The sequence below is a fragment of the Chelon labrosus genome (genome assembly GCF_963514085.1).
Source record: "Chelon labrosus genome assembly, chromosome: 22".
Lineage (NCBI taxonomy): Eukaryota > Metazoa > Chordata > Actinopteri > Mugiliformes > Mugilidae > Chelon > Chelon labrosus.
Genome location: NC_140355.1, coordinates 18351308 through 18365462, shown reverse-complemented (window position 1 = coordinate 18365462; position 14155 = coordinate 18351308). Strand labels below are relative to the sequence as shown.

General features: G+C 43.7%; 1 protein-coding gene across 9 annotated transcripts in view; it reads left to right on the top strand.

Annotated features, from left to right (window-relative positions):
* Positions 1–14155, top strand: part of dab2ipb (DAB2 interacting protein b) — a 132186-nt gene that overhangs the window by 95840 nt on the left and 22191 nt on the right. For all 9 annotated transcript variants that reach the window (XM_084572526.1, XM_084572530.1, XM_084572528.1 and 6 more), the window contains one exon: positions 2822–3376. In XM_084572526.1, coding sequence (XP_084428652.1) covers positions 2822–3376 — 555 coding nt within the window. The remainder of the gene's footprint in view (positions 1–2821; positions 3377–14155) is intronic.

The following is a 14155-nucleotide window of genomic DNA, read 5'->3' as shown; positions in this document are numbered from 1 at the left end:
CTAATGTAGAGTTATGTTTGAGGTAATACATTACTGTGAATTCTATACCCAAAAATTTAGTTATACAAGGGATGATTGAAGGTAGAAGGAGATTAGTTATGCAGCTCTGGTTACATTTATATATGCTTTAACTCTTTAAGTGATTACTCAGCGCTTTGTGAGAAACAGAATAAAAAAATGGCCTTCTTGCTTTCATCGGTTACTTCGATCTCAAGGACTTATAAACCAAATAGCTCATCATGGTGATGAAGTGGGCTGCTGAATTCAAAGTTGGGAAGAGTATTTCCCCAGAACAGCCGGTCACCTTCACCACAAAACAAGACGCCATCATCTTCAAAGAAAGAATCCGTAATACTTCACAACCCCTGGACTGGAGTTGTGGGCTATGTTATAAAATAGACTCTTATTACCTTATAAACTTATAAACCACCTCTCGTTTCAAGACTATTTACCCAACATACTCGCAAAGTAATTTTGTTTTCCTGAAGGTATATTTGGCGTCTAAAAAAAGAACAGTCTGTAATCAGGTACAGTTACAGAACACATATTGGCCAATGAGAGCAACACTGACAAGAGTGTTCATGCAGGACACACACAAGACTCAACATGTCCAACCGTTACCTTGCTCTTAAGTCTGTTTTCTTCAGAGTAAGAAAAGATATGCAATAACAAACTTGAAACACTGAAATATCTTCAATCTAAACAAAGCAAGGTGTTCGTAATGCTGAACGTGCACAATTCTGCTCCTGTATAAGAGGATAGTTGTGGGTTATTATGATGATAGAGAAATGACAGAGATTTCATCTTTCCTGAGCTCATGTTTGATTACAAATACATTTGCTTGAAAAGATTCAGTTTGTAATTAATGGGTTGGAGTACTTTTATTTACTGTTGGGACTCATGTGTTGTGTCTACACAGAAGAATTTAGAGATTTGGAGATTACTGCCAAGGCGCCGTGACTAAAGTCTTGTCCTCAGTCCTCAAATTGAAGAGTGTAGCACACAGGGACATTTTGGGGACAAAGAAGATTGTGTTTGATGAAACGCCATTTAGTCGAGCCAAATTGTAGAGCTGTCGTTAACAATTAGCATGTGACTCAGCACATGAATCATGCAAGAGTCAAGGTATCTGGGTTCTTGTGGAGCGACAAATTAAGGAAGGGATGTGATTGCTTATCATTGTTGGTGTCTGTAGGAGGCATTGATGTCTGGTTTGGTGGAGGATGGACCGTGCGAAAAAACACCAGGGTGATGATTTGTGTCAGACAGATATTTTGTGTGATATAACAAGGCATACTTAAGATGCAAAGAGAACAACTTTGATAACTGCCTGTAGGATTTGGCATTCAGAGTGGGCTGATGAAATGTACTGATGAGACAAGGCTTGATTTATTGAATTATGAGTTTTTTAAAGAACAGTTTCTTTTAGTGGCCGATGGACTTTTTAGTTTAAAGGCGGAAGGGACACACTGAAATTAACATGCCGTACAGTTGTAGCACTGAATTGCATGAGTAGTAACAGAGAAGAAATTACATAAGAAATTAGAGGACAGGAGCTCAGTCCTGGAGAAGAAATTAGAGGACAGGAGCTTGGTGCCAGAGAAAATAAATTAGAGGGTAGGAGCTCGGTGCCAGAGAAATTAGAGGATAGGAGCTCGGTGCTGGAGAAAATAAATTAGAGGACAAGAGCTCGGTCCCAGAGAAGAGAAATTAGAGGATAGGAGCTTGGTGCTGGAGAAAAGAAATTAGAGGACAGGAGCTCGGTCCCAGAGAGGAGAAATTAGAGGATAGGAGCTCGGTGCCAGAGAGGAGAAATTAGAGGATAGGAGCTCGGTGCCGGAGAGGAGAAAATAGAGGACAGAAGCTTGGTGCTGGAGAAAAGCAATTAGAGGACAGGAGCTCGGTCCTCAGAGAGGAGAAATTAGAGGATAGGAGCTCGGTGCCAGAGAGGAGAAATTAGAGGATAGGAGCTCGGTGCCAGAGAAATTAGAGGATAGGAGCTTGGTGCCAGAGAAAAGAAATTAGAGGATAGGAGCTCGGTGCCAGAGAGAAGAGAGTAGAGAACAGGTGCTCAGTGCATCGCCCCCCAGCTGCCTGTAGCAGCATAACTAATGGATGGTTCAGTCCAGCCCTAACTATAAGCTTAATCAAAAAGGTTAGTCTTAAATTGTATTGTTTTATTCTGCACAAGTATCATTCATTCAACCTTAAGATTTAAATGAAGGTTTTAGCACCTTGAACGAACCACAGAGACATTCAAAATGAGATTAAATGTTCAGAAACACAGATACTGTCAAACTTCAGACATCCAAAGATATCCTTCATAAAATAACAAACGCCGGTATTTCTTTGCAATCATTAGCTCTTCTCTTCATTTTCCGAGGTTGTTTACGAGGCCATTTGAATAACTGACCAAAAATTCTAAATGCTTTTGGCAAAATCAATTGATGACATAAGGATGGGTTATCACTCTGAGAAATAATGTAGGAGTGATTTTATTTTAGCGCTTTAATGACTGGTAATGGAAAAGGGAAAAAGGTTTTAAATTCCATCCAAGAAATGTTTGAAACACTGTCAGTGTTGTTATTGGCACTTATAAATGGAGAAACCTCAATGTCAAGGACTGCAGCAGATTCTTATTTCTATATAATCTGCTTATTTCTCCACTTGCTCAGCTTCTTTATTTTGTGGTTTTTACTTGTTTTTATCAAGTACATGTCCTTGTACCAGAGCAATCATCAGTTTGAACTCTCCTTTTTTCCCACTTTCCAGTGGCGTAATATTATATTTAAAGACTTCCTCTCATCTTGTCTGTCTCCAGGACAACAGTCGTCGGGTGGAGAACATGCTGAGGCTGTGGATCATCGAAGCCAAGGACCTGCCGGCCAAAAAGAAATACTTCTGCGAGCTTTGTCTCGATGATTCACTGTACGCCCGCACCACCTGTAAGCTCAAGACTGACAATGTCTTTTGGGGAGAGCACTTTGAGTTCAGTAACCTGCCTGCTGTCAAGAGCATCACAGCCCACCTGTACAAGGACACAGACAAAAAGAAAAAGAAAGATAAAAACAACTACATCGGACTCGTCAACATCCCCGTCAGGGATGTCACCGGGCGACAGTTTGTGGAGAAGTGGCACCCAGTCAGCACTCCCAACCCCCCTAAGGGCAAGACGTCCGGGCCCATGATCAGGATCAAGGCGCGCTATCAGAGTATGAACATCCTTCCCATGGAGATGTACAAGGAGTTTGCAGAGTACACCACCAACAACTACATGCTGCTGTGCTCGGTGCTAGAGCCCGGGATAAGCGTCAAGAACAAGGAGGAGATGGCGTGTGCGCTGGTCCACATCCTACAGAGCACCGGCAAGGCCAAGGTTAGTACCAACAATCCAATTCATTTCCATTTATCCACTCTGCCAGCCCATTATTTTACCACGAGGCTCTAACAAGACATTATAAAAGCTCACAGGAGGTTAACTATTCCGCCGCCGCCCTGCTCATCTCGCGAACTCTTGACCTCGCACAGCCGCAGCACAGAGCAGACAAAGACCAGACAGGCAGGTGATTTCCTCTCGCTGCACCAGCCTGTATTACAGTTTTAACTCGAGCTAATCCCTTACATGTATCCCCCCGCAGTGCTTCGCGGCATACCGATGGAGAGCCGAGCACAATATATCCACCGCTGTCTGGGGCACCGCTGCGAGATTAGTTCGCTGCAGTCGCGGCTAAGCCTCTCGTGACGGCAGGCCTCGAGTCGGACTCAAATAATCCTCCATCCATCCAAAGTGGTGCATTTGATTTGACTTTGCACGTAAAAGAAAAACATTGGATCACCGGATCTTATAGGATACTGACGAAATGCATGTAAAGAACCAAAGTCAAATAGCAATTTGGGTTCCAGCCGTTCAAACTAAAAACATTATTAGGAGTTAATCAGTAAAGAAAATAGTAGAGTTTCCTCTCAGTTCCAAGGCTTTTCTGTTGAACAAGTTTCTACTTCTTTGTCAGGAAATAGGCGTCTTGTTTCCCTTTCAACGTCTAATAATAAATGTATGTCTGCTATTTTTCTGATATTACATCAGGCTGCTTTCATCACTGCGGCATCAACTCTCTCTGCCTCGAAGGATGCCGGGACAGTTTTTTCGGCCTCAGTTAGGTTTTCTTGACAGTATCTCATCGGCGGAGCTTTGAAACTTGCTCTGGCTTTATCACAGCTCAGCGAGATGACGAATGATTAGTGCGTAAGAAGCGATGTCTATCCGCACTGTACTGCCACTCTGCTGGTTTAAGTTCGACACTGATAGCTGCTGATTGATGGAGGGGGGTAGAATGCCTCCACTGGTCCCTGGAGAGACGACTGCATCCTTAATTACTTTCAGTTAATCCCCTCCTTCCGAGCAAAGCACTAAAACTTTTACTTCTTCCTCACCTCCTGGTTCTTACCGGATACGTGCTGGGATGCGCGTACGCCTGCGTTGGCGCCAGAAATAGCATTTCAAGGTTGCTTATCATAAGAGAGAGCCAGCAAATAATGTTGTTGATACATCTCTCTTCAAGGAGAAAATAAATAAATAAATCCCTTTTAATACGAGCTTTAGATGTTTTAGAAGAGGACGCGAACAGAAGCTGTAAACAGGAAGAATTGATGAAAGTTGCTGTCGAAACGTTGAGTGCTAGTGCTCTTAACTACTGCAGCTTCCTCTTCGGGACTCATTCAAAGCCTCGTGAAGTGGTCTGACATATTTAGGCAGTACACACACGTCTTGCCTTTAGCTTTGATGGATAGATCAGGCTTGTATTGCCAAATCACTGCTCACAGCGAAACGAAAAAAAAAAAAAAACACTTATTCTAAACTATTTTTAAAGCCTAATTAGGATTTATGGATGCTTTATACACTGCCTGGCCAAAAAAATAGTCGCCACCTGGATTTCACTAAGCAAATAGGTACAAGCCTCCTATTGGATAATTACTGGATGGGTGATTATCTTTCAACTGGCAACAAGTTATTTAACCCCAACTGATGCAATGAGTAGGTTCCTATTTCAACCATGCCAAAAGACACATCCCATGGTCGTGGGAAAGATGGTAGGCTGTTTGAGAAGGGTCAAATCATTGGCATGCATCAAGCAGAGAAAACATCTAAGGAGATTGAAGAAACTACTAAAACTGGGTTAAGAACTGTCCAACACATTATTAAAAACTGAAAGGATAGTGGAGAACCAGTGCATCAGGGTAAGAAGAGAGGCAGATGAAGTGATGCACCCATCATGCCTAGTGTCTACTGTACAAGCCTGTGGGGGCAGTGCTATGATCTGGGGTTGCTTCAGTTGCTCAGGTCTAGGTTCAGCAACATTATGTTGCCCAAAGAATGAGGTCAGCTGACTACCTGAATATACTGAATGACCAGGTTATTCTATCAATGGATCTTTTCTTCCTTGATGTTCACGGGCATATTCCAAGATGACAATGTCAGGATTCATGGGGCTCAGATTGTGAAAGAGTGGTTCAGGGAGACATGAGACATCATTGTCACACATGGATTGGCCACCACAGAGTCCAGACCTTAACCCCATTGAGAATCTTTGGGATATGCTGGAGAAGGCTTTGCGCAGTGGTCAGACTCTCCCATCATCAATACAAGATCTTGGTGAAAAATGAATGCAGCACTGGGTGGAAATAAATCTGATGACGTTGCAGAAGATTATTGAAACAATGCCACAGAGAATGTGTGCTGTAATCAAAGCTAAACATGGTCCAAAGAAATATTAGAGTGTTTTTTTGCTTTTTCTTTTTTTAATGTCCTCCCAACTAGGGTGCGGACTTTCTGAAAATTGGAAAGTTATATTTAACAATCAAGCAATTTCCTTGAACAAAGCTAAACTCTGAAGAAAATCCGGTAAGCCTGGTTTTATTGTTTTCCTGCTAATGTTTAATACAGCCTTTGGTTATTTCCTTCCCTTGACTTCATTATGTAGTCCTCCAGCTATCCAAGCTCAAGTCACATCCATGAGTCAGCGTCTAAATCTGTCAGCACCATTTCAGCCGCTCGCACAAAAAAAACAAGAGACTACGTACGCAGTCACAAAAGAGCAACTGGTGTAATTTTCAGGACACCCAGCGGGGGTGAAGTGGAAGGGGAACGTCTCCTTGTGGCTCTGAACTTTTCCTGATGGGTTTAATCTGCTGGTTTGCGACGGCGTCTGATCGCAGACTGCTGTTGTTTAGAAATGCTGATTGCAGGTTGCAGCCGTCATTAGCATGAGACACTTTGAGACTCTTGCTTTTTTCTTGTGTCATTTTTTTTTTTTTTTATATCTCCCATCGCCGAGTAATTACATCCTGCACATTCGGCTCCGACGCCTTTTTCTGTCCTTTGTTCTCTCACCATTTCTTTTGTTTTTCGTCGTCTCTCTTTTGTGCTTCGGCGCGTCTTGAGGCTAAAGCTCTTCGGAGGGATGTCATTACTGATGCTCCCTGGTGCTAGATTGATACCGGGAAGGATTGGTCGTGGGAGAGAGCTTGCCCACACCAATGTATAATCACAAGACATTTTACAGGTCATTGATTCGGTTTTGCAAATGAGCGAGTAGGTTTATACCATAGACTGTATAAAGATGTAGCCTGGTCGTCACCATCCTACGTTTCCGCCCGAAATTTGATTTCAGTCTGCCACGGAGTCTGGCCAAATTGCCCTTCTGCGGTTCGCGTGTAACCGCGCGGTCTTAGCCAATCAGCGAACAGTTGAGTGATGACGTGAAACTCGCCTGCCGAGTTGCTTGTAGTCCAGCCAGCGGAGCTTGTAGTTCAACAGAATAGCAACAATGGCGACGGAGGAAGAGACGCTAGAAGCCATCCGCGAAGTTGTCTCAACTCTCGAGAGCATCACGGAATTAAAACCAGAACAAGAGGCTTGTCTTGTCAATTTTATAAATGGCACGGACGTCGTAGCTCTCCTTCCAGCTGGCTTTGGGAAAAGTTTGATTTATTTAACTGGAAGCGGAAGTGGTAAGCGTAAGAGCCTGAACTCCGGCGCACAATATACGTCATTACCAAACGTTGCTAATTGGTTAAGGGAACTCCAATGATTTTAAACCTCAAAATAAGCATCTGCCCATTACGGAGACAGATTCCTATTACATTGGGCCAGACTAACGTGCAGACCGAAATCAAATTTCGGGCGGAAACGTAAGATGGTAACGACCAGGCTAATAAAGATGGGCATCGGAACAGCTCCTCTAAAAGTGAAGCCAAAGCAAGTAGAGCTCCCCCTGGTGACTGACTGCAGTATAGGTCATAAGCTCCATCTCCTCCATGTTAGTGGGTGGGACTTGGGCCAAAATAAAACACTAAAATACACGTCAAATGATTTCCAAAGTCGTAAGATGGCGCCGCCCATATCCACAGTGAAATTGCATCAGTTTGGTCAAAGCAAGGGAATGGCGACACATTGTCCATATTTATATACAGTCTATACGTCTTAAATAGCACACAGTATGTGAGCGTTGAAGGAGAACTCTACCATCTGTGTTATATTTAGTCTGGAGCCATAAATCAAATCCAGAAATCCAGACATAAAAATTCTGCTGATTTCCTGCGCTGTGAGGTCGTGACATCGGGTCGTCTCCTACACCTGCGGGACACGCTCTTATGTCCCAAACAGCGCTATTAGCAGCTCCACAACAACAACAACAACCCCTCCCGACGTATTGGAATTGCCAGGAGAAGTTCACCTTTCTTTCATGTGAAAAATACCCGCTCCTGGCACGAATCCTCGGCGTTATTGATCTAGTCTCCTCGACGCCTCGGCCCGCGGGAAGATTATGTTCTAATTTTGTTGCCGCTCCTCTCGACCGGCCGCGCCGACTGTGGAGAGCGACGATAAGAAGGATTTATTCCTATGATAACTGGCCAGAGGAGGGTGGCGTTCTGGTTATTATGCCATCTCGTTTTTATGTCACTGCTCCTCGAGGTAAACTAACGGTCCTGCTTAGGAGGGAGAAATATGCGCCGCTCTCCTCTCTACATTCTCTATGGTACATTTCCATCAGCCTGCAGCACAGCTCCAGTTATGTTAAGCGCTGCCATTTTATTAATGTATTCAGCACTGTCACCAGTAGGCAGCGATGCTCATCACCGCAGCTGTGGCACACAGTCACTGTTGGCTGTAAGAACATAATATGGTGTGACAAATGATTTACTAACATGACATCTCTTTTGTTTGTGCTTGGGATCAGTTTTTTTTTTTCCCCCCTGAGAGGTCCAGGGAGCATTCACAACACGATAGCCGCTTGTCAGTACTGTCCACAGTCACAGAGGACGTTTCGTGTTATGTTTGATTGCGCCAATAACCTGGAAGTGATTTTATATAGCGGCTTCTTCGTTTCCTCTCTCTCTCTCTTGTTTTAATATATGGCACTGCTATGTCGGGGTCACCACGCTCCTTAATAGCTGCAATCTTGTTATTTGCCGTCAAAGAGGTGACCCCCCCCGCTTCTGCCGATGAGCCGCCGAGATGGATGTTGGAGGAGACAGTTTAACGGTGCGTGGGAGAAGTGTGTTCGAGGGGGGGGGGAAATAGGGCACGTGAAGTAGTCATGAAGCCAAGATCTGCTCGTTGTCTGTTGTGTGCAGTTTGCAAAAGCTTCATATTGTTCAGCTCTTTAATAACACCAGCATGATTTATATTTTTTTATCGACCGTCCCCTCGACAGAGTGGAGAGGTGAGAGGCACCAACAAAGAAGAGAAAAATACAGAAAGGAAACATGGGGAACATGGAGACGGAGTATGTGGAGTATAGTTTGCGGCTGTGGAGCCAGACAGCGAGAAAGAGAAACATTCATCTCGTGCAATGATGCTCAACGCATTGATCTGGAAAGCCTCTTGACGCATCTGTTGGCAATAATATTACCTGCATTCTGTCTACCTACCCTGTCCCTCTAGTTCCTCTCTGTGGCTGTGTTTTATCAGTTCATTTTCATGAGCCTAATTTACATTCATTTGGTTTCATATGCCTTAAATACACCTACACAGAAAAAGCATAGAAATAAAGGCACTAAACAGGGAATTGTGACACAATAAAATGTAATGGAGCCTCACCCCAAGTGACAGTTCATCACATCAGTTTTGATCTTCGTGTTTCTAATGCTGTACTGCACAGGTAAGCTCAAACTTAACCCAGTCTTATTTTAAAACGTATCTTCAGTGAGATAATTGGAACTGAAAGCCCCATCCGTGTAGAAAGCAATTTGCTAGTTGCCCGTGGCTAGGTAACCCTCCTGTATATTTTCTCACTACAAATGTTTCCAAGAGAAACAAGCATACAAATACTGCCGTTGTGCTTAGAAAAGGAAGTATCGTTAACGCTGGTCCTGCTCCATTGGGTTTAAACGATACTCTAAGCCGTGTCTTTGTGTCACCTTAAAAGCCTTTAGAGATGTTTCTAAACGAAAGCCCTAGCCACATAGAAAGCGATTTGCAAGTCACTCATCGCCTTACAGCTGACAGTTGGTCACCAGCAGCCGTCCCAGACTCCAATTGCCCAGAAAACCCTCTTGCAACAAGAAGAAAATAAAAACATTGCTAATGTATATCCAAATACTTGAAGACGTTTCATCCAAGTAGCTTCTTAGGGACTAGTGGGGCGCATTGTAGGTGTAGCCCATCAGAAACTTGCTTGACTAGTGTCCGTTAACCACCAGATACTTGCACGACTAGTGTTTCTTAACTGCTAGTTACTTACCTGACACAGACACACTGCTAATGTATGGACGGAGCTAATTCTTCTTGCCATCACTACTCTATTCAAACGAAAAATAGCCGAAATTCAGGTTTTTCAGGTTTTGCAAGTTGTTTCTCTGGGATAAACGTTTGGGGAACTATGTGCATACATGATACATCAATGAACCCTATCAGTCGCTGATAGAAACCCAATGGTTTCAATCGTGTTTCCTCACTGTTGAGATTAACTTGGTGCCCACTTACTTGGCATCTCTCGTGCACCTGTCATAGAAACAAGCAGAAATGTCTGAATCAACTCAAAGTGCATCTCAAATGAGATATTAAGACTCATTTACTGACGGTGTTAGCACTAAATAGGAATACAAGCCGGAACCCGTTTGGAAATCCACACATAAACGAGCAGCAAATCAACAAACATGGTGTTTTGTCGCTGATGACACTTGCTGTAAGACCCCCTCCAGTCAGACCTTAATCTTTATAATGATCGTGTGCACTAGCAGCTAAACCAGTAGCGCTGCAGGCTTTCCTGTTTTTTTTTTTTTTTTGTGCAATGACAAACCTCTGCGCCTACGGGGAGGCATTGCTTCCATGTCCATTTGGGCCTCCAGTCCTCTCCGTCAACCCAATGTGACCCTCACAGGAAGTGCTGCAGGCACATAATGCTGTAATACTAGCCACCGGTCTCCAGGGAGAGAGGACGGGGGGGGGGCAGAAAGTGATGGAAAGATGAGGAGAGAGAAGGACGGGAGAGTGGCTGGAGTGGTTCCGGTTTTTCCTCCCATTGGATCTTTGCTGAGTTCTCGCCCCCCCCCCCCCCCCCCCGGGCCAGAAAACCAGACTCATCGATCAATCGAATTGTTAATGTTGGTCTAGTTTCTTTTCCCTCGCGTTCAAGTCTTTTCACTTACCTGTGTGTTACAAATAATTAAGCTCAAACTTAAACACTTCAACAGGTGCTTTCTGTTTTATATTTTTCCGGATGAATCCCAGCGGCTCCGCGGTCCGTGAATTCCCCACATGCATTTGCAAGATTAAAGAAAATCTATGAACAGAGAAAAAAAGTATTTAAGCCAAAATGAAAACCCTAAACAGCAGGACACCTTGAAATAAATCAGTATTTTGGTTTAGTTAACACAAGAACATCATCATTTTTAAAAAAAAAAATTGAACATATCATAAAGCGCACTGATTCTAATTACTGAACCGGGGTAAACTGATCTATATACAACATCCACGCATTCCCCATGAAAGCTCTCTCTCTCTGGTGTTATCCTTTTAGGGCATTGTGCTGCTCTCCTCTTCTGCTTTATATTACCATAGAAACACACCCAAAAAATCTGAGCTGGTACAAAGCATAAACATGACCTCGTTTAGTGTGTGTACTTTTCATCCCTTTCTCTCTCTCTTTTTTTTTTTTAACAAGACTCCTAGAATTTAACGCATTTAAAACAGCCGCTGTGTATTGTCCCGTATGAGACGCTTGCCGTGAGAGCCCTGATCATATTGTTGCAGATTACAACGTCTCTTCAGACTTCAAGGCGGCCTGTGGATTTCTAGTCTGGCTCCGAAGCTTGAAGCTGCACACTTTGCAGCGGTATATCACTGAATAGGGACAGTGAGATCATCCAAAGGCAAAATCTATTCCAGACTACTTATTAGATCTGATGAGCCTCGCTCCGCCACCTAACCTCCACCCGACCCTGCATTCATATCACCCCCCCTCCTATTCTCTGCACGCTGCGTGTTGGCTTTTTTTTTTGAGGCATGGTTTCGCTGATGAGATGTGGCAGCGATCTAGAGAGCGTTCTACTTCTCCTTATTAGCACTGAGGCGGAGGGGAGGGAGGTGGGCAGGCTGCAGGATTGAGGGCGTCAGGGAGAGAAGGCTGAAGGATGACAGGAGGGAGGAGGAAAAGCACTCCAGTCTCCTTTCAGGACACGATTGCTCAGACTTTTATGTCACTGGTGGTTCTGTAAGGTTCAGGCCTAATATAACAAATTATATATTGTACACTGATCACGCATAACATTATGACCACCTTCCTAATATTGTGCAGGTCTCCCTTGTGCGTCCAAAACAGTTGTGACTCATCAGAGAATGGACATGGGACCTTCTGAGGGTGTCCTGTGGTGTCTGGCCGAGGGGAGGGACCTCTGTGGATCATCCCACAGATACTTGATCAGTTTGGGATCCAGTGAATTTGGAGGCCAGGTCAACACCTTGTGCTGTTCTTCATGTTTTTTTTTTTTTGTTGTTCCTAAAGCGTTTTTGTGTGTGTGCCTGTGTCAGGCTGCATCCTGCTGGGGATGGCTGTTACCATCGAGGAGTGTCATTGCTATGGGGTGGGGGTGTCTGGTCTGGTCTAGGTGGGTGCTACATGTCTAAGTAACATCCACATGAATGAATCCCAGGTCCAAAAGTTTCCCAGCAGAAAATTGTATTGTCACAAGATGGTCATTTGTTTTCATATGATTCAATATGGTCTAAATGCCAATTGACAAGACTGGAAAGTTATCTGAAATACATATTTTTGGACTTATTTATGGCTTTAATATCGATAGATTTGGCATCGACCAGACAGTTAGCCAGAGATACGTCCACCATCAGATCTTTATAGTCCCCAGAGGATGAATCGTAATAAGGAATATCATGATTCCTTGACGTGGTTTCATTTTGCAAAGTTAACGTCCATTACCATCCATCCTCTGCACTAACCTGACAGATCTAGTTCTCTGGTTTGGTTTCTTGACATCATAATAATAAACATATCAGATTCTTAATGGATAGACCAAACTTTTTTTCTTTCTGGTGTTTGCAAAGGTTACAGCATCAGCTAAACAGGAGAATTACAATGCTCAAAAGAAAATAAAATTCCAACTTAACTGACCTAGAACAAAAAAAAAACAAGATCCATTAAGATATGCCACAAAACACCAGTCATAACAGAACTTAACGGACATGTGCAAAGTGCTTCTGCCTGCTGTGAAGAGCCAGATCTGCATGAAATAAAGCAGAAAAGGGAAGTGTTTTTATTCAACAGAAAATGTGACCAAGGTGGAACCACATTTTCAACGACTAATTCCAGACTATGTTCATGTTTTGTGTCATGTGAAAGACAAATAATCAACAACAGATGATTGGAAAGCACATACCCAACATAGAATTAGTTGTTTCCGTGTAAAATAATTAAGTTCCAGTCTTGCTCACATAAACACTCAAACTGAAATACACCTGCGTGCACAGACACACACACTGAAGCATCCGTCTACACGTTGGTCTCAACCCTGTCAACAGTGTAGCCCGTCACCGAGACGTTGTTCCAAGTGGTTGGGTCCTAATTTTAGTTTCAGACTACCAGCGGAAATGATTGCTATTAATTTGTCTCTCTTAGTTTCTTTCTCCTCGTCTGTCTCCCCCTCTCCTCCTCCTCCTCCACTTCATCTGACCGTCCTCTAATCAGGCCTCACTTCAGTAGCCACATAAGAAGCGCAAACCAGAGAGGACGGAGGAGAGGAGAGGAAGGGAGAGAAGACACAGAGGGGTAGGGGTTAGATGGAAGTTCAGAATTGAGATGACATTTTCTCTCAGCGGAAAAAATAAAAAAAAGAGAAAACTCACAAGACCCCCGCACTAATGATGGGACGGGTGTTCATACACCACGAAAGGTCAGGCTTCTTTAGCTGTCTGTGTGTGCCGCTCTCCACGGCATGCCTTATTTAACCACGATGCAAAAATAAATTAAAAGAACATCACAATCCAGTGGGTTCTTGACAAGATGTGACTCGAAGGTGACTAATGCATCGTCGTGAATATGATTTTACGAGTGAGTTAAGAGCTTTGTGATCGTAAACAACAAGAAATACCTGTGTTGTACGGCCGCTGGAAATGTCTGGATGGAGAGAGGGTACAGTGACCACAAGTTTTCACTCTTTTTTTTTTGTTGTTGTTGTTTTACAAGTGGATTTGAAGTGGCTTTTTGGACTCATCAAAGAGGACTTGGGGATGTCAAAGAGAAAACAGACATCTGTAAAGAAATATGAGTGCCCTGTGAATATAAAAGACTGGTTATCATAACCTTCAGCAGCAGTCAAAGCCGTGTTGGAGCTGGACCTGCAGACAGCATAACATTATGACCACCTTCCTAATATTGTGGAGGTCTCCCTTGTGCCTCCAAAACAATAATAATAGACACGGGCCTTCTGAGGGTGTCCCGTGTTGCCTGGGAACAGGATGTTGTTAGTGATGGGGGGCGCTTGGGGTCCTATGGGTTGAGGGGAGGGGGGCCTCTGCGGATCAGGCTTCAAATCTGCATTAAATATAACAGAAGAAGACATTTTTCTTCATGTTTTTCGTCTGGGCGGCTGTGGCTCAGTAGGTAGAGCGGGTTGTCCACGAACCAGAGGGTTAGCGGTT